The following is a 27,966-nucleotide window of genomic DNA, read 5'->3' on the forward strand; positions in this document are numbered from 1 at the left end:
CATCTGCAGAGCTAGTTGGCATATAAACTTGTACTACTGTAGTACGCATGGGCTTCGTGTCTATCTTGCTTGTAGTAGCTTACCCGTACTCCTATTTTTTTATTCATTATTAAACCTACACCTGCTTTACCCCTATTTGATTTTGTATTTATAACCCTGTATTCACCTGACCAAAAGCCTTGTTCCTCCTGCCACTGAACTTCACTAATTCCCACTATATCTAACTTTAACCTATCCATTTCCCTTTTTAAATTTCCTAACTTACCTTCCCGATTAAGGAATCTGACATTCCACGCTCCGATCCGTAGAACGCCAATTTTCTTTCTCCTGATAACGACGTCCTCTTGAGTAGTCCGCGCCCGGAGATCCGAATGGGAGACTCAGGAATATTTTACCCAAGAATTTTTTACCCAAGAGGACGCCATCATCAATTAATCATACAGTAAAGCTGCATGCCCTCGGGAAAAATTACGGCTGTAGTTTCTCCTTGCTTTCAGCCGTTCGCAGTACCAGAACAGCAAGGCCATTTTGGTTAGTGTTACAGGGCCAGATCAGTCAATCATCCAGACTGTTGCCCCTGCAACTACGGAAAAGGCTGCTGCCCCTCTTCAGGAACCACACGTTTGTCTGGCCTCTCAACAGATACCCCTCCGTTGTGGTTGCACCTACGGTACGGCCATCTGTATCGCTGAGGCACTCAAGCCTCCCCACCAACGGCAAGGTCCATGGTTCATGGGGAGGCTACCCTACTAGCGTACCATAATTTAGCCAAATTTCAGGATGAAACTCTGAAAAAATCATTCGTCTTCGAGAACAATTATTCCATCCCCAATAGTCACGCCTTAATCCATGAAATAAAAGATTTAGAATGCAGGCCAAATATCAAGTTGTTTTCACTAGACATTATAAATCTTTGTACAAATGTTCCCGAACAAGAAACACTTACGGGTCCTACAAAAAATTTACGTCATTTCAGAACTTTCAGATGAACAAATCACTGACTTACGAATCTAATTAGAGTCGTAGTCAAATATAACTATTTTGATTGTAATGAACAATTGTATCAGAAATCCGACAGTCACGCTATGGGAAATCCATTAGCTGGTATCCTTGCTGACATTTCAGTAACTCTCTAGAAGAAAAGTTCTGCTACAGCGCTAGGCATTTTCTCCTGTTTCGGATATGATCAATGCCATCAACAGGTCCGTTGTAGATGACTAAAATTTCAATCTCTTTAATGAACTTCATGAGAAAATATCCTTCACCAGTGATCTCGAAAACGAGGCCCGTCAATTGAACTTTCTTGACTTGACGCTTACGGTAGAAGAAAATAACACTCATTTAATGTTTTTCGTAAAGGAACGTATACCAATCAGATCATACCTGCGTCTTCCATGCACCAGAAATCTCATAAAAACGCTTTCTTTCACTCTTCTGTTCACAGAAATACTTCTATTCTACTCTCGAAAGAAAAATTCAAGGTAGAAATTAATTTAATCAAAACGATACCAGTTAATAACGAATACGGACCTGCCAGATTGAATGAAATCCTTGAAAAGAGAACTGTCAAAAGATTTACTACGCTCGGCACCTCTATCACTGAGTCCAGCCTAAAGAAGAAATTTTTGTAAACCTTTCTTGAGGCCCATTTCCTATCAGATTCAACGCCTTCTTCGTAATAACTGCTACTGTAATGTCGCCTTTTCAACCAATAATAGTTTGAAAAAAAATTTATTCATAATTTAAAATCTGCCCATTCCCCTTTGAAAAAGGGGTAATGGTGTAATGTACACCTGTCCGCAATTGCTAACCCCGGCTCCTTACTCTGATGCTACCGTAGCTCGACATGCGTGAGCAGCCCATAGTGGCTGGCCTTCTATGTAATCTGTTTCAAAAATTTTGTGACTTAAGCTTTATCGCTTGATATTTGCGATCCTTGCTCGTCTTACTATACAGAGCAAAGAGGGCGTGTCTTTGCAGTAAGATACGAAGAACATCTTTTAAGAAAAAATGGCACTAGCATCTAAAATTCGTCTTTTGCTGACCACCTTCTGATTTCAGGCCACGCACATAAAGCTGTTCACGATATCAACATCTTGCGCACTGAGAAGAAAGGCCGTAGATTATATGTTCTCGAAGAATTGGAAATGTTTAAACATCTTTCTCGAAATGAGGGCCTCATTCTTAATGAGCGGCTGCAATTAAGTAGAAAAGCTTCTTCAACGGTATAAAGCCGTTACTTGATATTTGATTTCGTGTTCTCTCGTGCAGTTGCCGAAGTGTGCTATGTTCATCATAATATTCGTCTGTCTATATATTGAATGTTAAGTAGCCTGTTTGTATTTGCGGCTACTAGACAGCACTCTTGGTGTAATGTTCACCTGTCCGCAATTGCTAGCCCCGGCTCTTTAGTCTGATGCTACCGTGGCTCGACATGCGTGAGCAGCCCATAGTGGCTTGCCTTCTATGTAATCTGTTTCAAAAATTTTGTGACTTAAGCTTTATCGCTTGATTTTTATTTTATACATCACATGGAAGTACTGTTTCTTTTTTGTACTGCTAGTCAGAACTTACGTTTAAAAATTTTTTTCCTATAGTTTTGTTCTTATGTTATAGGCCAGTTTGAGTGTTTTAGCTCTGATGAAGGCACTCATAGTAGTGCCGAAACCTAAGTGAAAGGACTTCTTTTTCTGACCGAGGGCTCTTATTGCTTTAATTTTAATTTGTCGAATATGTGTGTTTCTGGAAAATAACTTCGCTTTACTTGATGTAAACATTGCAGTTTTCGTGTTGCTGATGTATTTTTGTAGATATTTTAGACTGGAAAGAACATCACGACACTTGACAAGAATCGCAGATGTGGAAAATAGATAATTTGAGTCCCTGTCGTGCCTTAAACCTAGCGTGGTACTCAGATCGAACTACGAAGGACACCCTCTCTTGGTGATGACTGGGCTGCAATGTAACTGACTCTTTCATTTTAATGGTGGTTGAAATACTAGTCACTGATTGGAGGAGACGTGAGGGAGGTGCATTATGCAATGTATGTGCGTGTCTGTTTCAATTCGCCGCTCACCACCCATCTTTAATTTCTTTTTTTAAATTTCCCACCCATTTTTCAAATTTACCACCTTCAGTTCTTGATGACAGCATAAAAAAAGAGATTCATTAGGAAGACTCAGAACTACTCGGAAGTATTCGAAACAGGACAAAATATTCTGGGGAATTCCCTCCCTAGCACTTTCTGATTCAGCAGGAACTCTCGAACTGATATAAAAATAAACTAGCGAATTCCCTGTGTGTATGTGTGTGTGTGTGTGTGTGTGTGTGTGTTAAATTTACTGCAAATTCCCGAAACTACTAGTAAGTATTCAGAATCAGATAAGAAATTCTGGGAATTCCCTATGGTGACATGATAAAAAGGTCAAATGTAAATAAGTGCACCAGATCCGAAGTCAAGGGTGCTGGAATAGGTCGCAAACGTAAACATAGTAGGCAGCCACATTATTGTACGTCCTTGTTGAAATCTTAACTGCATTTTTCTATCTTAAGTAATCATCACCTGTAGTTATTATTTACTATGCATAAACCTGAGCAGTAGAAGTATCTACTGAGCCAATGCTGGAGATTTTTTTGTTTGTGGAAGCAATATTTTTCACAAGAAAATATAAAAGAATGATCATAAACAGTTTCTAGAAATGAATATTATTAGAAGTGAAATGCACAACGTGCGGAATAGCAACATAGAAGAAACGTATGTAGTATGGTAACTCCAAGCTGGCTTATTGCTGGAAGGGTTTGTGCGGAGCAGAGGAAGCAAGCTCGGCCTCCACACAGGCCACCGCCCACAAGCACGTTAATCTGTATTTCAATCCTTCGAGAAAGGAAAACCTATGCATGGAAGTAAAAAACACTCAAATTTTGTTCGTAAACGCAACTGAAATTATCTTACTTATTGAAATGTTTAATAAAGATCCTAACTGCAACAATTATGTATGAGCTTCGGCTGCTCATTTTACTATCGATAACTTTTAGCTGGCGTCTCACCAAGGGGCGCTTATCGCTGCCTCGTCCAGTCTTCAAAAGTGGTCGCTAGAGTTGCATCTACGGAGAGAGAGGCCTCCGAAGAGCGCGGTGCGGGCAGCTGACGGTGGTTTTCGCAGTGTGGATCCGGGGACAACAGCAGTGCCTGGAGCAACACACACTGGGTGCGGATCGGCACGTCTTTTTCGGGTCGTCGTTCACTCTTCTGCGCCAGGACTGGGCAGAAGGCAAAGGTCCGGTTCGTTGACGTTGTGCGCAACTAGTTGTTCAGCTCTGTGCCCTGATCCCCCACTGAACAGATGTTCGTGTTTTCGTTCATTGAGTCGTCATGCACGTCTTGTTACTTGGCTCTGTGATTTTAGTGTTTTCGTTCATTGAGTCGTCATGCACGTCTTGTTCCTTGGCTCTGTGATTTTAGGAATAGTGTATTGCCCTGTCCGCTCTGTCTAATTTTGGAGTAACTTGTCTTAATCTGCTGGCCAGCGTTCTCTCTCAAAAAACTTGCCATGGTTAATGTTGTTATCGTTATGTAATGTGCCCAGTTGTCATGCATATCTATAATCGTATGCAAGAGGAGCAACTGTTCTAAGTTTTAGTATTTGTTTTTACGATGTTTTATAAGCTGGCGGGCTCTCTGGCATTACTTCTGTCCAGTCCTTTTAAATGTGTTGTGAGCTCCGACTGCCGGCCGCGGTGGTCTCGCGGTTCTAGGCGCGCAGTCCGGAACCGCGCGACTGCTACGGTCGCAGGTTCGAATCCTGCCTCGGGCATGGATGTGTGTGATGTCCTTAGGTTAGTTAGGTTTAACTAGTTCTAAGTTCTAGGGGACTGATGACCTAAGATGTTAAGTCCCATAGTGCTCAGAGCCATTTGAACCATTTGAGCTCCGACTAATGGCAAGACTCTAGCTACTTGTTTATTATATTCCTTCCTGGAAGAAATTGCAGCTCCCTTTCTATAGTTCTCTGTTAGCGAAGCACATTTCCTAGGGCGTATGAACTTATTGGAAAGGCTATTATGGTTAAATCATAGTTTTACATGTGGTGTAATCCAGTCATACTTATCTTTCTTGTTCGTTAACAGCACTTACTAAGTTGCTGGGAGAGTGTTCAGTGTCGGCGGCTTACTAGCTTGCAGCTGTGTGCACGGCTCTCGAGCATTTCCTAGAGCGGCTTGCTAACTTTAGCTATCGCGCGTCCTGGCTGTCTGTGCTCAAGTTGAGTATCTTACGTTTTTCTGACTTGCACTCCGCTCACGGCCAAGAGGCTTCTGATTAACTGGCTTCATACAGGAAATTTTCTATTTAGTGTTTGATACACATTCTATTCTTGTCCTAAGTTTTATTGTAAACTTTTTCTGTACATTTTTTGGGTAATACCTATGTTACCTTAGTTAATATTCATCTTTTGGAGGTCCACCTAATATCTTGGACTTGGATTCAAATGAAGAAATTTATCTACAACTGTTTTAATTGTTGTAATTAGCTGGTTTTTAAATATTGTTTAATTTCAAATTTTTAACAGGTTAATATTGTTAAAGTCTGACTTCCTGAATTTGTTTGACTTTATTATAATTGCAATTTAACGACAGTCTCATTCACCATTTTGAACGCCCGTACTGACAAATTAACCTTAACGTTTTCTGCCTGTATTTCAAAGGGAATCTGTTGTTATGGAAAAAAGTATATATTTAGATATACACTAATGGCCATTAAAATTGCTACACCAAGAAGAAATGCAGATTATAAACGGGTATTCATTGGACAAATATATTATACTAGAACTGACATGTTAGTCCAGTCAAATAGTAGATATACCTTGCAAAAGGTGGGGTAGAAGAGTTTATTTTTTCAACTCGTTCATATGCCTGGAAAGATGAGAAAACCGAGTTTTGCCAACAAAATTTCGCTTGGGAAAACTTTCTGCAGTCAAAAAACTTCGAAAATTTTGGACTTTTTTCAGTTTTTCCAAAATATCTGTTTCATTTGCTCCTATCGCTTTAACGTCTATTTTCTTTTTTAAAGAGCACAAAATTCTCTACAAATTTGATTCTTGCCATTTTTTTCTACTCCCAATATCTAAGGCGCTACAGCGCCTCAAAAAATACCAATTTTTCAAATTTTGAACATAGTGGCAAGATACCTTATTTTTGAACACTATTTTTTCAGTTTCTGTTTGTGTAGTATAAATACATTATACATCATGTTATAAGTTGGAATTTACCGCCTCACTTTCAGGTATTCAATTTCTCTGTATGCAACATGAGGATTGCTGGGCACCCAACTACTGTGATTCTTACATCACTACCTGAAGTTCACTATGGGCCACCTCAGCCCTGGTACTTGTAAAACTATAAATATAAAAGTACATCAGTAAGAGACATAAACGCATACACACACACACACACACACACACACACACACACACACACACACGCACACGCACACAAAATAAATTGTCTCAGGAAACTGAACTATTATTAGCTACCTAATTAGGTAGGTCATTATTCTTGTGTATAAAAGCCACTCAGTTGACATTAAAAATAAGTAGCTTTATTGCAATTAAAATGCATTGTCAGCTACTAAAAAATGTTGACAGTTCTGGGTGTGTAATACTTGTAATATTGCACTTAAGCACACTTGAGACAGATATTAGCATCACTTCCAACGTTTTGATGGGCCAGGTTCCTCAGTGTCACCAGAAATATCTTGAGTTACGGATTCAGGGTCTGTACATAGAGTTGATCCCAGATTGACCTCTTCTTTAAACAGCGAGTCAGCCTCAGCAAGTTCGTTGGTTTTGTCAGCGGTTTCCTCAACATCCTCCATAACATCTTCTTCGCTGTCTTCATACAATAATTTTGGAACGTTTTCACAGTTGACCCCAATACATTTCTTGCAAATTGAAGAACATTTCAAACTCACTTTTCTGCAGGAGCACGCTCCGCCACAGTTCAGCTTGCATGAGCATGAAACAATGTGAAGAAGTGCTTCAGGTGCTGGATCTTGGCTCATTATAACGGGTATTGGACCGTGGTCACTGTGATTCCAGCCCCATTTCTCAGGAGGTTCCCAGTTTCCCATCCAACTTCGGACTTGTTGGTAAGTCCGCAACGAATGATGTTGTGCAGCATCTTGTGTAGGTCGCTACGGTGCAAGATTCAGTTTGCTTTTTGTGGCAGACTTGGCGAATAGCTGGTACCGCAAATGGTTTAGTGTGTGGGAACTGCTGACACCTCCACTATACAATGCGATAGTAACCTGTTCTCCTGCAGTTATTATTTCTTCACGGGTAGCATGTGGTTTATTGAACGTGCAAAGCGCTGAGGTTAGGTGTTCATTTTTCGCAACAATATTGCAGCACTAAATTTTTCCTTGACCAAAAAAAGCAGATGTTGTATCACATCCGCTAAAGGCGTGAGTGAACAGAATATATTCACTATCAAACTTGTAAGATGCAGTGGAAAACCACTTGTCTTCTGCATTTCCTCTTCCTGGCTTAAAGAAAAATAAGTTTTCAATGCCTTGCCCCAAACCGGTCATGAGCACAAGCAGGTCAACATCTTCTCCTACAATGACGACACTTCCAAAATCTTTGGTTCTTGAAATGGCAGATGTTACAATTATAACGTCAGCATCTTCTTGTGCCTGGTGCACTTCAATGCTACACTCCAGAAATTCCATTTTAAGAAGTGTGATCAAACGCATCTTGTTTCGTTCGTTGTACAAGAATTTGTCCTGAGGGACCTGGTTCACCATCTCTGATTCAACCACAACATCAACCGAAGAATGTTGTCTGGACCTACGAATCCTCTCAGCATTCTTTGTGCTACATTTGTCTCCTTCACATGGATACCCATCAAATACAATAGCAAATTGAGATCCAAAATGACGTTGCAGGTAAGAAACACAGATTTGGGCTATTGACTTGAAGTAAACATTTCGAGTCTCACTTTGTCGATAAGGTACCCCCCATCAAAGACAAAAAATTTATTCGGTCCACCTGAATTCACATCTTCCACTGGAACGAAGGCCAAAGAATAAATATGCTTTTGTCCGCTAAAGAACAATTCCTACATACTTTTTCTTATAACTGATCATGAACGTCAATCAACTGTAGAAAATGTACAGCACCTGCATGCAATCGTATTACATATTGTAACACAAATAAACTTCACGCAATCCGACGTGAATGTGTTCGTAGTTACTGAATATGATGCTGTTTGTCCTGGCCCCGCAGCAGAGTGAGATGGTAAATTCCAATGAATAACATGATGAGTAATATGTTTGTACTACACAAATAGAAACTGAAATAACAGTGTTCAAAAATTAGGTAATTTGAGACTTTGCTCGAAATTTGAAAAAAAAAATGGTATTCTTTGACGTGCTGTAACGCCTTAGATACTGGGAGTAGAAAAATGGTAAGAATCAAATTTGTAGAGAGTTTTGTGCTCTTTAAAAAAGAAAATAGACGTCAAAGCGATAGGAGCAAATGAGACTGATATTTTGAAAAAACTGAAAAAAGTCCGAAATTTTCGAAGTTTTTTGACTGCAGAAAGTTTTCCCAAAAGAAATTTTGTTGGCAAAACTTCGTTTTCTAACCTTTCCAACAATATGAACGAGTTAAAAAAATAAAATCTTCTACCCCACATTTTACAAGGAACAGGCTTTTTTTCTGACAGTTTCACTGGACTATGTGATTACATTTTCATGCAGTTTGGGTGCATAGATCCTGAGAAATCAGTACCCAGAACAACCACCCGTGGCCGTAATAACAGCCTTGATACGCCTGCGCATTGAGTCAAACAGAGCTTGGATGGTGTGTACAGGTACAGCTGCCCATGCAGCTTCAACACGATACCACAGTTCATCAAACGTAGTGACTGGCGTATTGTGACGAGCCAGTTGCTCGGCCACCATTGACCAGACGTTTTCAATTGGTGAGAGATCTGGGGAATGTGCTGGCCAGGGCAGCAGTCGAACATTTTGTGTATCCAGAAACGCCCGTACACGACCTGCAACATGCGGTCATCCATTATTCTGCTGAAATGTAGGGTTTCGCAGGGATCGAATGAAGGGCAGAGCCACGGGTCGTAGCATATCTGAAATGTCACGTTCACTGTTCAAAGTGCCGTCAATGCGAACAAGAGGTGACCGAGACGTGTAACCAATGGCACCCCATACCATCACGCCAGGTGATACGCCAGTATGGCGATGACGAATACACGCTTCCAATGCGCGTTCACCGCGATGTCGCCAAACACGGATGCGGCCATCATGATGCTGTAAACAAAACCTGGATTCATCCGAAAAAATGACGTTTTGCCATTCGTGCACCCAGGTTCGTCGTTGAGTACACCATCGCTGGCGCTCCTGTCTGTGATGCAGCGTCAAGGGTAACTGCAGTCTTGATCTCCGAACTGATAGTCCATGCTGCTGGAAATACCGAGCGAGGTGGCGCAGTGGTAAGACACTGGACTCGCATTCGGGAGGACGACGGTTCAATTCCGCGTCCGGCCATCCTGATTTAGGTTTTCCGTGATTTCCCTAAATCGCTCCAGGCAAATGTCGGGATGGTTCCTTTCAAAGGGCACGGCCGACTTCCTTCCCCGTCCTTCCCTAATTCGAATAGACCGATGACCTCGCTGTCTGGTCTCCTTCCCCAACCAACCAAAAAGCTGCTGGAAACGTCGTCGAACTGTTCGTGCAGATGGTTGTTGTCTTGCAAACTTCTTCATCTGTTGACTCAGGGATCGAGACGTGGCTGCACGATCCGTTATAGCCATGCGGATAAGATGCCTGTCATCTCGACTGCTAGTGATACGAGGCCGTTGGGATCCAGCACGGCGTTCCGTATTACCCTCCTGAACTCACTGATTCCATATTCTGCTATCAGTCATTGGATCTCGAGCAACGCGAGCAGCAATGTCGCGATACGATAAACCGCAATCGCGATAGGCTACAATCCGACCTTTATCAAAGTCCGAAACGCGATGGTACGCATTTCTCCTCCTTACACGAGGCATCACAACAACGTTTCACCAGGCAGCGCCGGCCAACTGCTGTTTGTGTATGAGAAATCGGTTGGAAACTTTCCTCATGTCAGCACGTTGTAGGTGTCGCCACCGTCGCCAACCTCGTGTGAATGCTCTGAAAAACTAATCATTTGCATATCACAGCATCTTCTTCCTGTCTGTTAAATTTCGCGTCTGTAGCACGTCATCTTCGTGGTGTAGCAATTTTAATGGCCAGTTGTGTATAACGTTGTTATCTAAGAATAAATGATGTTAGTTAAAGTGGCCTAGTTCTTCCATGTCATTTTCTGATCCTGGTAGTTACAATGTACACTTACAAAATGAAACTGAGCAGCAAGAAGCAGACTGAATGCGAAACACTACCACAACAGACAACAATGGCAACCTCGCAAAGTTCTGTCAGCTATATAGCACTGGCTATAACAAAGAAACAAGTGACTATTACCCGAAGTCTTTCGATTTCTACCGACCTCTACCGATTCAGAACAAGGGAGCTGATTAAGTAGGTGAATTGTCAATAAATTCTTAAATGTATGTTTTTACCTCATAGGACTGTGCATTCTTTTTACTTAAACTACCAAGTAGAATGTTTCAGAGGCAGTAGTAGGATCATAAATAATGAGAGTCTAGTCATCTACTGTATAATTAGGAAACTTTTATGAGAGTTAATACATTTATTCTGTTATCGATACACACGTTTCACATTTTTGACTCACCACAAGTAAGATGAGTATGTCGCAGACGTTTTAGCAGCTCTATTATAAAGATATTCGGGGATATGAAGCAAATACGAAAAAATAGTAAAAGTACCATACAAAAAAATGCGCTCTTTTGAATTGTCTTCTAGTAATGAATGGTACCAACATCGAGCAGGTAAGAGAGCAAACAAGTAAATACTGAATAACTGGCAGTACACCATTCTTTTATTAGGCTCTGCATGAAATAACAGCGAATTATACATTTGGAAGGATTTATGGTCAGTGTGGTACTGCCTTCCCACAATGAGCTTAGTGAGAGGAAGACTCTGTACATTCTTTGCCTCTCTGTAACAACAGCTGTCACACTGATCCCAGTATCTGTCTTACGCAGAGAAATACGCTTATGCTCTCACCAACATTAATCACTACGATCTAAAGACATTTAGAAATCCTCGTGACATGCTCTGTTTTGATTGTGAGGGAGTCATTTTAGTCATTGTACATTTGTTCGAGTTGAAGACAATCACCGAAGCTATAAATGTTTCCATAATATTTACTGTCGAGTAATCCATCAGTATACAGTTATTTCCTAAATTTAATTGTCTGAATTTTATTTTCACAATAAAGGACGCTTAGTGCTCTTACTAATGGAAACTCATTTCCTTTGGGTACTGACAGCAGAGCTTAGTTCACATAATATGAAGCTCTTGTTTTATATCAGAACATTAGCTATAATTATAAACAGCAGGTTTACTATAGGTTTCTTAATTTTCCAGCTGATATATTTTGATGACATGATTTTTATTTGCCAGTGAAATACGGCGTTACAGAATAAATTTGTGCTCTACTGGAATGTCTTCACAATTTGAATCAAACAAATGCTTGATATTAATCGACTGTTGATCTGTAATGGAACATGGATTTTCATACACGCTCTTTTATACACAGAAATCAGAATTCATAGTTTTTCGATTTATGTTTATGGAAGTCACTCTTTCACTCTCAAGCTGTACAATCCACCCTAAAGACAGTTTATAGTGCAGAGCAAATCACGGTTTTCCGTTCATACTAAAAACATTTTTCAGGAACAAAAATTATAATAACATAATCAACTACCTTGAGTAGGTAGCAAACAGCAAACTTATTTACAAAATGTATTGACATGTTCGTAACTTTTTACGCTAGTTCCTCTTTATGTCTCTCTCTCTCTCTCTCTCTCTCTCAATTTCTCTTTCACCCTATTTTATTTTATAAACTTCACTCCAAACTGCGGTTGTCTATACATGTATGCACTTTTACACTTCAGATGCTGTCGTCCACTGTTCCAGAAGGGACATCCAATGCAGGTCTCAGTCTATCCGACCGAGAGCGACAAAACTCGTGGCTACAAAAAATCGATTGGTAAAAGTTGTATCACAAGCATCGCTCCAGTATTCAGCTACTGCTGATTTGTATAAAAAAAGTTTATAATATTCAAACTGGTATCATAAATGCGTTTAACGAAATTCGACAATGTGTAATGTAACTGTTTGCTTTACATGCTCAGTTCCCACACAACATCGAATAATTTAGGTTGTAGGGGCCTGTCTTGCTGTTTAAGCTTTCCGATATTTTCGTTATTTAAATTTGACACCAAAGGCCTAAGTGTTTCACGCCTGCATTCCCGATAACAGAACCCACAATAACATGTAGTTGCGTAACTGTTCATCATAGCCACTTTGTCGCCACATATCCGACAACTGTATAAGACTGTCGTAGCAGACAGCGGATTCTGCGGAGTGCTACAAAACAAATGCAGTGTTTTAGCTACGTGTCATTGTGCTCTTATAGCGGCGACAGGAAATATTAGAGGTGACAGTAAATTTAGATGGATTCGGCAAATGATACTGATTTGAACCTTATCTGGTAATAGCGGTGACAGGTCAGAACTTGGTGAAATCATAGGCTTGAGGAGGTAGAGATGAAAGAACAGAGAGAAATATTACAGATTTCACACAGTGTTCCTTGGATTGCGAGGTAGGAGAGTCGATGACAGAAACCGGGAGGTAATACATTGAGGTCTGGGGGACCATAGTCATTAGTGGACTGGTGTCTGAGAACGATTCGGGATACTGGCTTCGACAGGATTTACCTGGCTTCTAGCAGTTGTCATCTACCTACGATTAGGCGAGAACTATTTCAGAACATCCGTCAACCTACTGAGATGATTTCAAGCTTCAAATCAACGGGTAGACGAGTTAAATTATTCCCTATTAGAACTTAGTAGGGTTGACTTTGTCAGCACAAACAAATTTTTTTCTTTTCTGCTCCAAGAGGACGGATACAAGGGGAGTTATCAAATGCAATGGACACAGAACTGAAGGGATGAATTTTTCCTGGGAATAAACTAAAATTCTCCAGTAATATGGGCATTTCAAATTTACATTTGCGCATAATGAAATGTTCATAATGCTTTCTTTTACAGTGGTAGATACCAATAACAGACATTCTCGCAGAATACAAAAACAATTTAGAAGAAATTTTGAATGGGTTGAATGGGCTATTAGCAAAGCACTTAAATTAAGGATAAATAAAAAATGGAGACAAAATTGTTTATCCCTACTAAGAATGAGGATAACGATTTGCAAAAACATGAAAATTGGGAACATAGTAGAATTATTTAAATCAGTTTCCTACTGAAGCTGTAATGTTACACATTATGCCATAGGTACTTAAGATACCAGATGTAGACTGTCAGCAAAATAACTTTATTGGCATAACACAATAACAGATAACTGAGACAACAACTACTGGAATTTGGAGTCTGAAGCATAACATTGTGTGGTAGTGACCTATGGACCACCGTAAAACTGGAGAAGAAGCTCTGTAAAGTGATATTATAGAATGTTGTTAAAAATTAAGTGGATAAATGCAGTAAAAGACCAAGACACATTGAGAACACTAGGCAAAGAGATTTAGTCTATAGAAATTCCTAGCCAAAAGAACAGAAGGGTTAGTGAGACATTTGTTATAGTAACCAAGAATTGTAGGGTTGAATCTGATAGCAACAGTGTAAGGGAAAGATTACAATGACATCAAAGATTAGAATGTGTAAAATAATCTGTGGAGAAGTTTGGATGTAGCGGGTGTGGAAAGGTCAAAAGATAAGCAGAATATAGGAAAGAAATAGGATATCTTGAACTACAGATCGAATATCCCTGAATTTGCAAACAGGTTCTTCACCATGCGATTTGACAGGGAATTTTAAAACAAAAATACTCTTTCTTCAAATGTTGTCCGATCCATGGTTTGCGAGAGCATCTCTCATAACGTTCACAACATGGCAATGCTGCAGCGTCACGAGGGTGACTGCAGCCTAGAATGTAAGATAGATGGCTTGCAGTCGTAATTGACTAATAAAGTTATAATACAGAATACAAAATCTTTTGAGTTTGAACCCAATTTCAATATCTTTTTTTAAATGTTTACCGTTGTGTATTTACTTACATGTACATATGAGTTGATTTTGAGATTGAAATTTAGCTTACTACTCATCACTATTTCGTGACACAAAAATACAGTACAGTAATAAAGTTCGACACGCACTTTAATCATTTCATACTTCATCTTTGCTGTACTTGGCTCTGTATGTTACTCCACTACAACATAGTGAATTTTATCAGCGTTTTTCTCGCAAAATGTGGATCGCCCAACTGCAACGTATCATTTCTGCCTGCCTTCATAGGTCTGTCCTCTTTGCAGAAGTGGTGACAGAGCCAGTATCCAGTGGAAGAGTGCTTTGTCCAGGCAGGAGCTGATAGCTCGGTCTTCCTGTAATCCATCTAAAGCGGTTTGTGATCTGTAACTAATAGGGTGGCTTGAGGGCAAGTAACTTTGTTTGGGTGGCAGGTGCTTCTCAGCAGCAGTTGGAAATAAACTTCTGAAGGATCGGGCAGGAAGTACCTTTTTGGACATGAGTGCTGTATAGTGGGAGCAGGCAGTGGCCAATAAAAGTGCCTGCAATGTGCTCTTTAGGATGATTGACTGAAAGACCTGATGCTAAAACAAGTTTGTAGAGCAATTTGGAGTAGGCGAAATCGATAGGTTAGTCAACAGTTCTCATAGGTGCAAGAAGCCAGTTATGTGCTCTCTGGAGTGGAAGTGTTTAACTTTTCTGTGCAAGTTGCTAGGCGTCAATATATGAACTGGGTGGTTTACATTTGCCTGTCCACTGGCCGGATCTTATTGAAAATATCCAGTTCGCTAAAAGGCATGTATTAATGCTGTAGTAGTAGCGACGATTTTAGCTCTGCCTCGTGGGTGAAGAGAGCTTGGTGACCCTTGTTTCCCAGTGGTTTTAATAGTGTAGGTTTTAATAATGTGTGGAAAACGGATACTGATCCGCAGTAAACGTTTCGTAGTTAGCCTTTGACGCAAACATACATGTAAATGTACGGGATGTAAGTGATAACTCTTTACAGAGTAGCACAGTGGTGTAGGTGAAGTTGGATGAACAAACTGAAATGGAACACTTGTAATCAGCCAGACCGGAAAATAGCCTAAAATTGCCCTATAAAAGCCACCTAAGCTACAGCACACGTGCATCGTGAGAGATTTTGACTAAAATCCTGCTTATATATTAAAAACTGATTGTTTTTGCACTTACAAAAATGTAAAACTGACATTTGCGTAAATTTTAGATCAAAATGTTGTAAGTTTCAACAGCACAAAAGTAACAATTAAATCGTTTTGTTCCTTTTGCTTGTAATGGTTACGTTCAGATCGAAATATAAACGTAATTATTTTTTCCACAACATTTACGAAAGTCTTTTTTTGTTTTGTTACCCTCAGAGGAAAGTTGAAATTGACAATGTGAGCGAAATAGCCTACTAAGCTGGTGGCATAAGATAACGATAGGATGCTGAAAATCTCGTGGTGAACATGCTCTGTAGCTTGCGTGGCTTTTATAGGCCACTTTAAGATTGTTTCCCGGCTTCAAGGACCTTATTCTGTAGCAATTTGTTGGTGTCCACTTCCTCCACTCCACTGTGGTGCGTATTAAACAGATATATTTTTAAGCGCCACGTCGCACAGTAAAAAGCTTGGCCACGAATTTCAGAGCACGTTATGTATTTGCAAAAATTGTCGGTCTGGAGACAGTTTGACGTCCCACATCAGTGTAGGAGAAGGCTTCACTGTGCTCTTATTCCTGTAAAATTTTGTACATGGCTGCACGTTCAGAGACCGTGAATAGTTACAATTGAAAGAAAAACATCCCTCGGTCACTATATTTAAACGAATTAACCGGGTTTGAACACTGCTAGGAGTGTCTTCCTCAAAATTTAAATCAAAGAATGGTCTATATTCTATAACATGGTCGCAGAATTATGACTAAAAACGTATGGTAGAGTATAAGTGCGGAATTATCGTACTTATATGTCATTTATAAAATAATAAATATGCCAAAAGAGCATTAGTCACAAAGATATTTAAGATAAAGATAACTTCGATGGTGAGCCACTAAGGGCTGCTCGTTACTTGCGCGGTGCAGGTTGCAACCTGCACCACGCAAGTAACGAGCAGCCGTCACAGTTTTCTTTATCTTAAATATCTTTGTGACTAATGCCCTTTTGGCATATTTATTATTTTATAAATGACATATAAGTACGATAATTCCGCACTTATACTCTACCATACGTTTTTAGTCATAATTCTGCGACCATATTATAGAATATAGACTATTCTTTGATTTAAATTCTGAAGAGGACACTCCTAGCAGTGTTGAAACCGCAGCCTGTACCGCCGCCGCCGCCACCGCCGGATGTGGAGAAGAAGACGCAGCGGGACAAACGAGATCAAGAGGGAGGAGGTATGTACTCTGAAGTCATACCGTTCACGGATGTCATGAACCTGCCAGCGATACTCAAGAAGATCGCAACCATGGTGCGAGATGGGCGGTACGACGTCCAAAGAATACCCTACCTTTTCGCGCAAGCGGAAGGGAAACGGAAGCCACCACTTCCACACCGACCGTTCGAGCTTCGTGGCGGATATCGGGCAATTATGCTCGAATTCGTCACGAAGAAGGACCTCCACACCATCAACTCGAACCCAGTCTTCACGCCGCGCGACTTGGGCTTCATCTTGGAGGATGCGGTCGCGCGGCTGAAGAAAGAAGTCTGAGAGAGGAAGCTCTCACCCGAGCTGGAGTCTGCACTGAACAACATCGCGCGCGAGGGGAAGAAGAACTAGGACAACATCAGCAGCCAACGTCATCGCCAGCATGCTTGCATGCTGCCAACCAGGATTTATCACCAATAACACACAAGGACCATCCACAACGAGAGGCAACACTGTTCCAACCCGTAAGGGTCTTGGAGGAACAGCTATCCACAGCTTAGACTCCAAACCTCGGGCCAAGGACTAAGCCCGTATGTATAGCGTCAGCGTCAGTGTTGAAACCGGTTAATTCGTTTAAATATAGTGACCGAGGGCTGTTTTTCTTTCAATTATCTTATTTCTGTGTTTCCAACAGGAGCGTAAACAAGATGTAGTTATAACAGGCAGTGCAAATGATACCACCTGCGTCTTGTACCAACCAGCACTAGTGATGTCATTAGAAAAGAAACTACAACACAAGTCACTGCTAAATTTTGTGATAATTATTCGCGACTAATGAATAAAGATCTGACAGTGGACATGAGAGAACACCTTGTTACGTTTTAAAACGTTCTTGAAATCAGATGAATACAAGCGCACGACTTTGAATAGTAGAGGCTGAGATTCAAAATCACTTGTTCCTTGGAGCAAGCAGTTCTCACTACCAATGCCCAAGTCACAACTGGGATCTCAACAGCAGTTCGCGTCTGTACGCTACCGTCGAGGGGTGCCCCCGCAACAGTTTCAAGTCACAAGGTAGAACTCGTCTCCGTCTGGAATGTAGTGGGGAGGGAAGTGCCAGAGCTGTCTCCCGCGCGCCGGCGGCGCCCCGCAGCTCGGCCGGCTGTCTGCAGCGCCGCTAGATGTGCGTCTCGTCGAGCTCGAGCGCGGGGTTGGCGGCGGCCCAGCGCGGGTCGGCCTGGCCGGCGCGCTGCTTGCGGTGGCGGCCGCGCCTCGTGAGCCCGCCGCCGGGCTGGCAGCAGCGGCCGTCGGAGCGCGCGAAGTGCGCCTCGATCTCGTGCAGCGAGTGGCCCTCCGTCTCGGGCAGCACGAAGAACAGCAGCACGCAGCCCAGCAGGCTGACGCAGCCGTACAGCATCAGCGTGCCCGCCAGCGACACCGTGTGCACCAGCGACAGGAACGACTTGTTCGCCGCGAAGCCCAGAATGTAGCCTGCGGACACGCGCATCGAAAGCGTTGGACACTAGAGATCACAAATGATCTCTGTACACCCCCTCTCAGCTTGCCAGCAGCTCCTACGACCTCAGAGCCACTCACCAGTCTTCACCGTTCCCCATATAAACAAAAACTCGTCACTTGGGTCTACAGTACTGGCCATTAAAATTGCTACACCACGAAGATGACGTGCTACAGACGCGAAATTTAACAAACAGGAAGAAGATGCTGTGACATGCAAATGAATAGCTTTGCAGAGCATTCACACGAGGTTGGCGCCGGTGGCCACACCTACAACGTGCTGACATGAGGAAAGCTTCCAACCGATTTCTCATACACAAACAGCAGTTGACCGGCGTTGCCTGCGATGCCTTGTGTAACGAGGAGAAATGCGTACCATCACGTTTCCGACTTTGATAAAGGTCGGATTGTAGCCTATCGCGATTGCGGTTTATCGTACTCGACATTGCTGCTCGCGTTGGTCGAGATCCAATGAATGTTAGCAGAACATGGAATCGGTGGGTTCAGGAGGGTAATACGGAACGCCGTGCTGGATCCCAACGGCCTCGTATCACTAGCAGTCGAGATGACAGGTATCTTATCCGCATGGCTTTAACGGATCGTGCAGCCACGTCTCGATCTCTGAGTCAACAGATGGGGCCGTTTGCAAGACAACAACCATGTGCAAGAACAGTCCGACGACGTTTCCAGCAACATGGACTATTAGCTCGGAGACCATGGCTGCGGTTAACCTTGACGCTGTATCACAGACAGGAGCGCCTGCGATGGTGTACTCAACGACGAACCTGGGTGCACGAATGGTAAAATGTCATTTTTTCGGATGAATCCAGGTTCTGTTTACAGCTTCGTCATGGTCGCATCCTATTTTGGCGACATCGCGGTGAACGCGTGTATACGTCATCGCCATACTAGCGTATCACCCGGCGTGATGGTATGGGGTGCCATTGGTTACACGTCTCGGTTACCTCTTCTTCGCACTGACGGCACTTTGAACAGTGGACGTTACATTTCGGATGTGTTACGACCCGTGGCTCTACCCTTCATTCGATCCCTGCGAAACCCTACATTACGGCAGGATAATGCACGACCGCATGTTGCAGGTCCTGTACGGGCCTTCCTGGATACAGAAAATGTTCGACTGCTGACCTGCCCAGCACATTCTCCAGATCTCTCACCAATTCAAAACGTCTGGTCAATGGTGGCCGAGCAACTGGCTCGTCACAATACGCCAGTCACTACTCTTGACGAACTGTAGTATCGTGTTGAAGCTGCATAGGCAGCTGTATCTGTACACGCCATCCAAGCTCTATTTGACTCAATGCCCAGGCGTACCAAGGTCGTTATTAGGGCCAGAGGTGGTTGTTCAGGGTACTGATTTCTCATAATCTATGCACCCAAATTGCGTGAAAATGTGATCACATGTCAGTTCTAGTATAATATATTTGTCCAATTAATACTCGTTTATCATCTGCATTTCTTCTTGGTGTAGCAATTTTAATGGCCAGTAGTGTATTTCCGAAGACGAGAGGACTGTGCAACGGGAGAACGGAGAACAAGTGCACGAGTTTAGAAGTACACTCATGTTCAGAAAAAAAACAGAAAACCTTGAACGACTAGAGATAGTACGTTCATATTCGCAGGACATGTACATTAGAATGTTCTGCAGAAATGGTTAACATTTGAACCACGTCGGCCCGTGGGTTCAAGGCCAACATAGATATCGCGGCGCAGCACCACCTACGGGTAAAATACGCTTTGAGGTTCTCGCTGTCGCTATAAACCGAAGGTAATGGATCGTTGTGACTTGAGCAGCCCTGCGGGATGCCTCCCAGACGTACGCGCGAACCGTACCGTCAAATCATTGACTTTGAAAGAAGGCACATTATTGGCGTGAGGAAACTGATGCATCCGTCTGGGAAACTGCTGCTCGTGTGCGACAAAGAGTTTCCGCCGTTCAACGGGTGTTTGCATAATGGTTCACGGAAGGCTGTAGAACACGATGAGATGGGTCAGGTCGCTCCCTCCAGATCAGCCCCTGAACCGATCAACACTTATCCAAATACCATTGCAAGACAGATCTGCGTCCTCCTCGGCTCTGGCGCAACAGTGGAACAGTATAACACATCGTAAACTATCAGGAGTGACAGTCCGTCGCCATCATGGCATGGGATGCGTGCGCGTCGTCCAATTCTCCGCCTACCTTTGATGAATGTGCAGTAACATGCTAGACGGCAATGGTGTATGGGACGACGTCACTGGTGGCAGGAATGGCATCAGATAGGGTTTTGTTTGTTTGAAAATGATGGCCGCATTTTGGTTCGTTTCGGACAGGGGGAGTGGCATCACAGTGACTGCATTCACACAAGACATACAGCGCTAACTCAAGGGTTTGTGGAGTGCTGCAGAGAACAACCACAAATCACAGTAGATGTATGCCGAGAGCACTGTGACCAGTGTAACATCCTGCGTCCTGTAGCCATGCCCTTTCTGCACAACACACCAGACGCAATTCAAATGGGTTCAAATGGCTCTGAGCACTATGGGACTTAACTGCTCAGGTCATCAGTCCCCTAGAACTTAGAACTACTTAAACCTAACTAACCTAAGGACATCACACACATCCATGCCCGAGGCAGGACTCGAACCTGCGGCCGTAGCGGTCTCGCGGTACCAGACTGTAGCGCCTAGAACCGCACGGCCACTCCGGCCGGCCCAGACGCAATTTTGCAGTAAGACAATGCACGACCACATGTTGCTGCAGGAACAAATACTTTCCTGGTGTCACAAGATGTCAGTCTTTTGCCCTGAGCCGCCAGATCAACAGACTTGTCATCAATCGAAAATGTGTGGGGTATGGCAAAACGACAGGTCCAGCACTGTGACCCAATGCCAACCACCACAGATGAACTTTGGAACCAGGTGAATGCAGTATGGATGGCTATATCATACGATGCCCTTCACGCCCTATACGCGTCGATGCCTTCATACATGGAACAAGTTATGAGGGCCCATGGCCGATCCTGTGCCTACTAGGCAACAGGACACATGCTGAATCGAGGTGACTGAAATGCTAATCATTTCTGCGGAACATACTAATGTACATGCCCTGTCATTATGAACGTCTTATCTCTAGTCGTTTAAGGTGCTTTGTTTTTTTCTAAACATGGATGTACAACCGAGGACTCGCGGCATTGCATATGTTCCCACTGGACATGACGATTATTACACTGCAGTAGTAGGACAAGCAGACTGAGACCTTTTGGAAGAAGCTTAGGAAATATAATTCGCCAGCGAAAGAGGTAGCGTCCAACCAACACTTGGCTATAGCTCATAACTCTAGGGTCCTTACCAGATAGGATTACTGGGAGAGAAAGAGAAGACCCAGAGAAGAGCAGCATGTTTCTTCACAAGTTCTTTTAGTTACTGAACGAACGTCATGGTAGGGCTCATCCAACTCCCGTTGCAGACGCTACGAAAGAGAAGGACCGATGACCTCAGCAGTTTGGTCCCATAGGAACTAACCATCAATTTACAAAAGATACGTTGTGCATTACGGAGAGCTTTACTATTACAGTTCCGTGAACGTTCGTTCCAATAACAGCCAGGGAACAAACCACGTCTTTCCACACACGCCTCTTAGAATATTCCCGGAAGGAAAAATCATAGGACATCACGCGATAGCTGTTTTTCTCGGCGCCATCCGTCTATGGAACAGGAAAAGGGGGGAGGGGTGGGAGAATAATGGCGGTGCAGCAAGTATTTCCCGTACCATAAGGTATTGTAACTTGAAGTGAAGTGATGTGGATAAATATGGATATCAGCAATGGTAGGGGAAGAAATCGGCCGTAACCTCCTGCAAGGAACCATAGCGGCTGTCATGTGGAATGATGCAGAACAGGATTAGCGGACGGGCATCACGCCTATCTTGTGTAGTGTTAACTACTGCGCCACCTTACTGGACTGGTGGTGCAACATCACAGGCAAACCATAGGCGCCGGCATCTGCCGCTAGGCAGCAAACATGGTTTGGTACGCTAACGAACTGTAGGCGGAATGTCTCGCACTGTTGTTTGTTATTCAGTGAAAGGCTTTGTTTCTATGATGAATGCAGTGCTCTGTTGCCTAGGAAGATGGCGGTTTCGGACACGGTTTTCATACTGCAATTTATTTTTCTCCTGCAATCCTCTAAAATCACCAATGTTCTTTAGTGTACAGGAGAAAAATAAACTTCCGATGGAAACCCGTGTTCGAAACCGTCGTCCATCAGTGCAACAGAAAATCGCATTCATATGAGACAAGGCCAGTCTACGCAGTAGCTAGCTCCGTCTTCTCCACTGACGACCGTGGCAAGCACTCGCGATCACTGAATGACAAACAACACTGCGGGACGCTCCCACTATGGTCTGTCGACGTAAAAAGTCTAGTTTGTTGCGGAATGGGGCGTCTATAACAGCGTCATTGGATGACGTTTTAGGACACGAGTTTCTCGGGACACCCTCTACAACCCTTCGAAGTTTGTCGCAACGTTTCTGGGACACCCTGTAAGCTGGGTGTTCTTTTTAACTTAACGCATTGTATGGAAAAATGTTCTAGGTGAAAACTTGATTTTAGTAAAGGGGACATCTGCTGTACGGCAACGGCTTTGCCGCAGTGGATACACCGGTTCCCGTGAGATCACCGAAGTTAAGCGCTGCCAGGCGTGGCCGGCACTTGGATGGGTGACCATCCAGGCTGCCATGCGCTGTTGCAATTTTTCGGGATGCACTCAGCCTCGTGATGCCAATTCAGGAGCTACTCGACCGAACAGTAGCGGCTTCGGTCAAGAATACCATCATAGCGGCCGGGAGAGCGGTGTGCTGACCCCACGCCCCTCCTATCCGCATCCTCCTTGAGGATGACACGGCGGTCTAATGGTCCCGGTAGGTCCCTCGTGGCCTGAAGACGGAGTGAGAGTGTACATCTGCTGTACTACATCTGGCCACCTCCTAATAACCCCTCCTGTGTGGGCAGGGCTGTCTCTGTATTTTCAAATGGGAACCCCCATTTTTACTGCACTTTCGGATTCTACATCAAAAACTACGCACGGTTTACTCAAACCATTCGTGGTAGATGATGCTGTAATAGACAGACATCAGGTATGCCTGTTTTTGCAATTAAGAACCAACGCATTTTATTCTACATTTCATTTATGATGTAAATGTTAACCTTTCTGTTTAGCGGTTGTTACTGGAGTTCAAACATTACTTGAGTGTTGCAAATATGATTGTACAGTACAAGTAATATGGATAAGCGTTGAAATTTCTAGCAAATAAGCTACGTATATGGTAAGGTATATAATGGGGTTGATTGTGGTGAGCCCCAAACTATAAGAATCCCATATTTCGGTGGCCGCCCTCGAAACCTGCCATCAGCGTGCCGCGTTTCCCTGTGTGTTTCCATCCAACCGCCGTCACTGTTGCGCTGACCGCTACGCGACTGTCAGCAAAATGTAAACCACAACCGTTGTAATAACGTAGAATGCCAATGAAATGATGGTGACAGCCGCAGCTGCCATGGATATTCATCGAAACAAAGCATCACAATGGTGAGAGGAAGAGGACTCACGGATACCAAGCATCCCGGCGGGGACAGAAAACTACTGCATCCACGTCGTTGTTCCTGGATCACGCTAAACGCAGTTTCTAACTGGGCAGCAAAACGGTTAAATATTGCACTGTAAAATCAAATTTCCAACATTATAGTAAATTTCAAACATAAATACCAACTGTTAGAACACAAAAGTTTATATTTACATCGTAAATGAAATGTAGAATCAAATCCATCGTTTCTTAATAGGAAGTTGACCCAAGCGGGATTGGTAATTACGTGATGTCCAATTTGATAATATTAAATTTTCATCTAGAACGTTTTTTTCGAAAAATGCGTCATTTTTGAGATATTCAGTTGTTTTAAATTAAAACAAACATCCTGTATATACAATACTGGCCATTAAAATTGCTACACCAAGAAAAAATGAAGATGATAAACGGGTATTCATTGGACAAATATATTATACTAGAACTGACATGTGATTACATTTTCACGCAATTTGGGTGCATAGATCCTGAGAAATCAGTACCCAGAACAACCACCTCTGGCCCTAATAACGGCACTGATACGCCTGCGCATTGAGTCAAACAGGGCTTGGATGGCGTGTACAGGTACAGCTGCCCATGCAGCTTCAACACGATACCACAGTTCATCAAGAATAGTGACTGGCGTATTGTGACGAGCCAGTTGCTCGGCCACCATTGACCAGACGTTTTCAATTGGTGAGAGATCTGGGGAATGTGCTGGCCAGGGCAGCAGTCGAACATTTTGTGTATTCAGAAACGCCCGTACACGACCTGCAACATGCGGTTATCCATTATTCTGCTGAAATGTAGGGTTTCACAGGGATCGAATGAAGGGCAGAGCCACGGGTCGTAGCATATCTGAAATGTAACGTCCACTGTTCAAAGTGCCGTCAATGCGAACAAGAGGTGACCGAGACGTGTAACCAATGGCACCCCATACCATCACGCCGGGTGAAACGCCAGTATGGCGATGACGAATACACGGTTCCAATGTGCGTTCACCGCGATGTCGCCAAACACGGATGCGACCATCATGTTGTTGTAAACAGAAGCTGGAGTCATCCGAAAAAATTAAGTTTTACCATTCGTGCACCCAGGTTCGTCGTCGATTACACCATCGCAGTCGCTCCTGTCTGTGATGCAGCGTCAAGGGTAACCGCAGCCATGGTCTTCGAGCTGATAGTCCATACTGCTGGAAACGTCGTCGAACTGTTCGTGAAGATGGTTGTCGTCTTGCAAACGTCCCCATCTGTTGACTCAGGGATCGAGACGTGGCTGCACGATGCGTTAAAGCCATGCGGATAAGATGCCTGTCATCTCGACTGCTAGTGATACGAGGCCGTTGGGATCCAGCACGGCGTTCCGTATTACCCTCCTGAACCCACTGATTCCATATTCTGCTGACAGTCATTGGATCTCGACCAACGCGGGCAGCAGTGTCGCGATACGACAAACCGCAATCGCTATAGGCTACAATCCGACCTTCAAAGTCGGAAACGTGATGGTACGCATTTCTCCTCCTTACACGAGGCATCACAACAACTTTTCACGAGGCAACGTTGGTCAACTGCTGTTTGTGTGTGAGAAATCGGTTGGAAACTTTCCTCGTGTCAGCACGTTGTAGGTGTCGCCACCGGTGCCAACCTTGTGTGAATGCTCTGAAAAGCAGTTCATTTGCATATCACAGCATCTTTTCCTGTCGTTTAAATTTCGCGTCTGTAGCACGTCATCTTCGAAGTGTAGCAATTTTAATGGCCAGTAGTGTACACAGCATTACCAAGGCGCATCGGCAGGTTCCGAAGCTGGTACTTACCCATGGAGCCGGAAGCCCCGCTGGCGGTGCCCCGCACCTCTGCAGGGTACACCTCCCCGATGAGGATCCAGGGCAGCATGCGCAGCCCGACGTGAGACATGACGGACGCCGCCACCAGGATCAGCGACGGCGTCCACGTGTTGGAGTCTTCGCTCGCGGGGCCACCTGCAACACATACCACGACAATCACCTTTTATTTTATGGTTAATGCCGAGAACTACCATTTTGTCTTCTACATTCTTGATTCAGTTTCTACTAGCAAGTTTCACAGCATTCATTAATACACAGTGAAACAGCCGCAGAACACTGATGAATTCTTCTCGGGTTCTCAGCCGAGCGGTGGCGTCGTCTTGTCGCAACGTTTCAATGAGTTTCGTACCCATCATCTTCTGGCGGAGATGCGTTCGCCTCTATGGCGTCGATATTATCCTCGGTGGAATCGACGTAGCAATTCTGACGTGATACAAGACATAACAATGGCTAAAATTTCTAGTTGTTAAACGAATATCGTTCAGAAACTTCTACTCATTCATTCTGTACAAAATGGTTTCTTGCATATTCCCTATTTGTTCGATGTCCCTCATGGCCCCCTTTCTATTTCAAAATTACAATTTGCATAAAATATGGAGGCTTCCAAATTGGCCGCCATGTTGCTTACATACTCTCAGAGGTTTTCCCTTTCTCTTGTCTCATACCACTTGACTTTAAATTTCTGTTCATCAGCTTATTTTTGTTTTAGAAATGTGGTTCGAAACCTAAGGTACATCCTGTAGAACTGTCTGAACCAGGATTCTTTAAATGTATTATCTAATCTATCGCAGTCCTTGATAAATAGTCGGTTATGGACGAATTGTATTTGTCTTGGGTTCCTTGTTTTTTCGAATTTATTAAACGAGAACATTTGCTGGCGAAGGTGATGGGAACAAAACTCATTGAAGCGTTGCGACAAGACGACGCCACCGCTCGGCTGATAACCCGAGAAGAATTCATCAGTGGAATACGCCGAGAAAGACTGAAATCGCATGTAAGCCGCAGATCAATTTACGACTCGTATAAAAACATGAACGAGCTGGGTTGGCGTGAGAGAGCAAACTTGACCGTGACAGAGTAATGCCAAAAAGTCCGTAAGTCGCCGCAAAGTCGTAATCAGAACAGCAACGAACAGGCCTTCGAGTAAGGGTCCGGCCAGAGGAAGAAATTCTTCAGAGAGAGCGAGGAGCTGCAGAGCTTTGCAACAGAAGTGTTTAACACGGCTACTGTAAAAGTTGTAAGTAAATAAACGATGTTCACAACACATAAATAGATGTAAACACCTGAAGATGGGTCGAAAATAAAATGAATATACTCGTGCTCTCAAGAACGTGTTGTTTTGAGACATAAAGTATTGGCGTAGCTTGTCGGGAAAGGGATGACATTCATATTGGCGCGCTACCCAATAAACGTTGACGTTGCGGACATTATAGTTTAGGCTTCATGAGCTAAGAGCTCTGCTCTTAGGTCAAGTGACGAGGTGGTCCGCGAGCTTAAGTATGTGGATCGGGCCTGTGGGTCACCGAAAGTTGCAGTGCCCTCCATACAGTAATCCGAAGAGTGCATAAATAGCAGGGAGCTAGGGTCCAATAGTGCGTCTCGACAAACGATGCGATTATGGAGCTCCCGACCGCTGCTTATCAAGGCAGTTTGGGCTATAGGTTGCGTGTCCTCGTAACTCGCCGGGGGTACTGCCAGTCGTGAGTTTGCCTCGATGACGTCGATATTTTCCTCGGTGGAATCAACGTAGCAGTTCTGACGAGATACAAGACCTACCAATGGCTAAAATCTCTAGTTGTTAAATGAATATCGTTCAGAAACTTCTACTCGTTCATTCTGTGCAAAACGGTTCCTTGCATATTCCCTATCTGTTTGATATGCCTCATGGCTTCCTTTCTATTTCAAAATTACAATTTGCTTAAAAGATGGAGGCTTCCAAATTGGCCGGCATGTTGGTTACATACTCTCAGAGGATTTTTCTTCCGCTTGTCTCATACCATTTCACTTTAAATTTCTGTTCATCAGCTTATTTTTGTGTTAGAAATGTGGTTCCTGTAGAACTGTCTGAACCAGGATGTTTTAATGTATTATCTAATCAACCGCAGTCCTTGATGAATAGTCGGTTATGGACAAATTGTATTTGTCTTGGGTTCCTCGTTTCTTCGAATTTATTAAACGACAACATTTTCACCATGGGCTGCACTATTTACTATAATTTCCAAAATTACAGTTTCGAGCCCTTATTCAGTTTAAGAGGTTACGGTGTTCAAAATATAGCAATTGTCACACTTAGTAACATATGTTAACTGGTAGGCCATATTCTCTCATAACTCATTCTTCCGTTGTTTCCTACTACAGTCACCAATTAATATTAAATATCATCTCCCTTTAGCTACTGA

At 43.3% G+C, this 27,966-nt stretch overlaps 1 protein-coding gene across 2 annotated transcripts in view; it reads right to left on the reverse strand.

The window, feature by feature from the left end:
- The window catches only part of LOC126482332 (uncharacterized), a 652,552-nt gene that overhangs the window by 137,704 nt on the left and 486,882 nt on the right, over positions 1-27,966 (reverse strand). The window contains exons 10-11 of one of the 2 annotated variants that reach the window (XM_050106393.1): positions 25,538-25,702; positions 16,477-18,086 (exon numbers count right to left, since the gene is read on the reverse strand). In XM_050106393.1, the coding sequence (XP_049962350.1) occupies positions 17,773-18,086; positions 25,538-25,702 (479 nt within the window). In that variant the 3' untranslated portion in view covers positions 16,477-17,772. Of the gene's footprint in view, positions 1-16,476; positions 18,087-25,537; positions 25,703-27,966 lie in introns of those variants that run through there. The other variant, XM_050106392.1, reaches the window with a different exon arrangement.

The sequence above is a fragment of the Schistocerca serialis genome, chromosome 5 (assembly GCF_023864345.2).
Source record: "Schistocerca serialis cubense isolate TAMUIC-IGC-003099 chromosome 5, iqSchSeri2.2, whole genome shotgun sequence".
NCBI classification, from domain to species: domain Eukaryota; kingdom Metazoa; phylum Arthropoda; class Insecta; order Orthoptera; family Acrididae; genus Schistocerca; species Schistocerca serialis.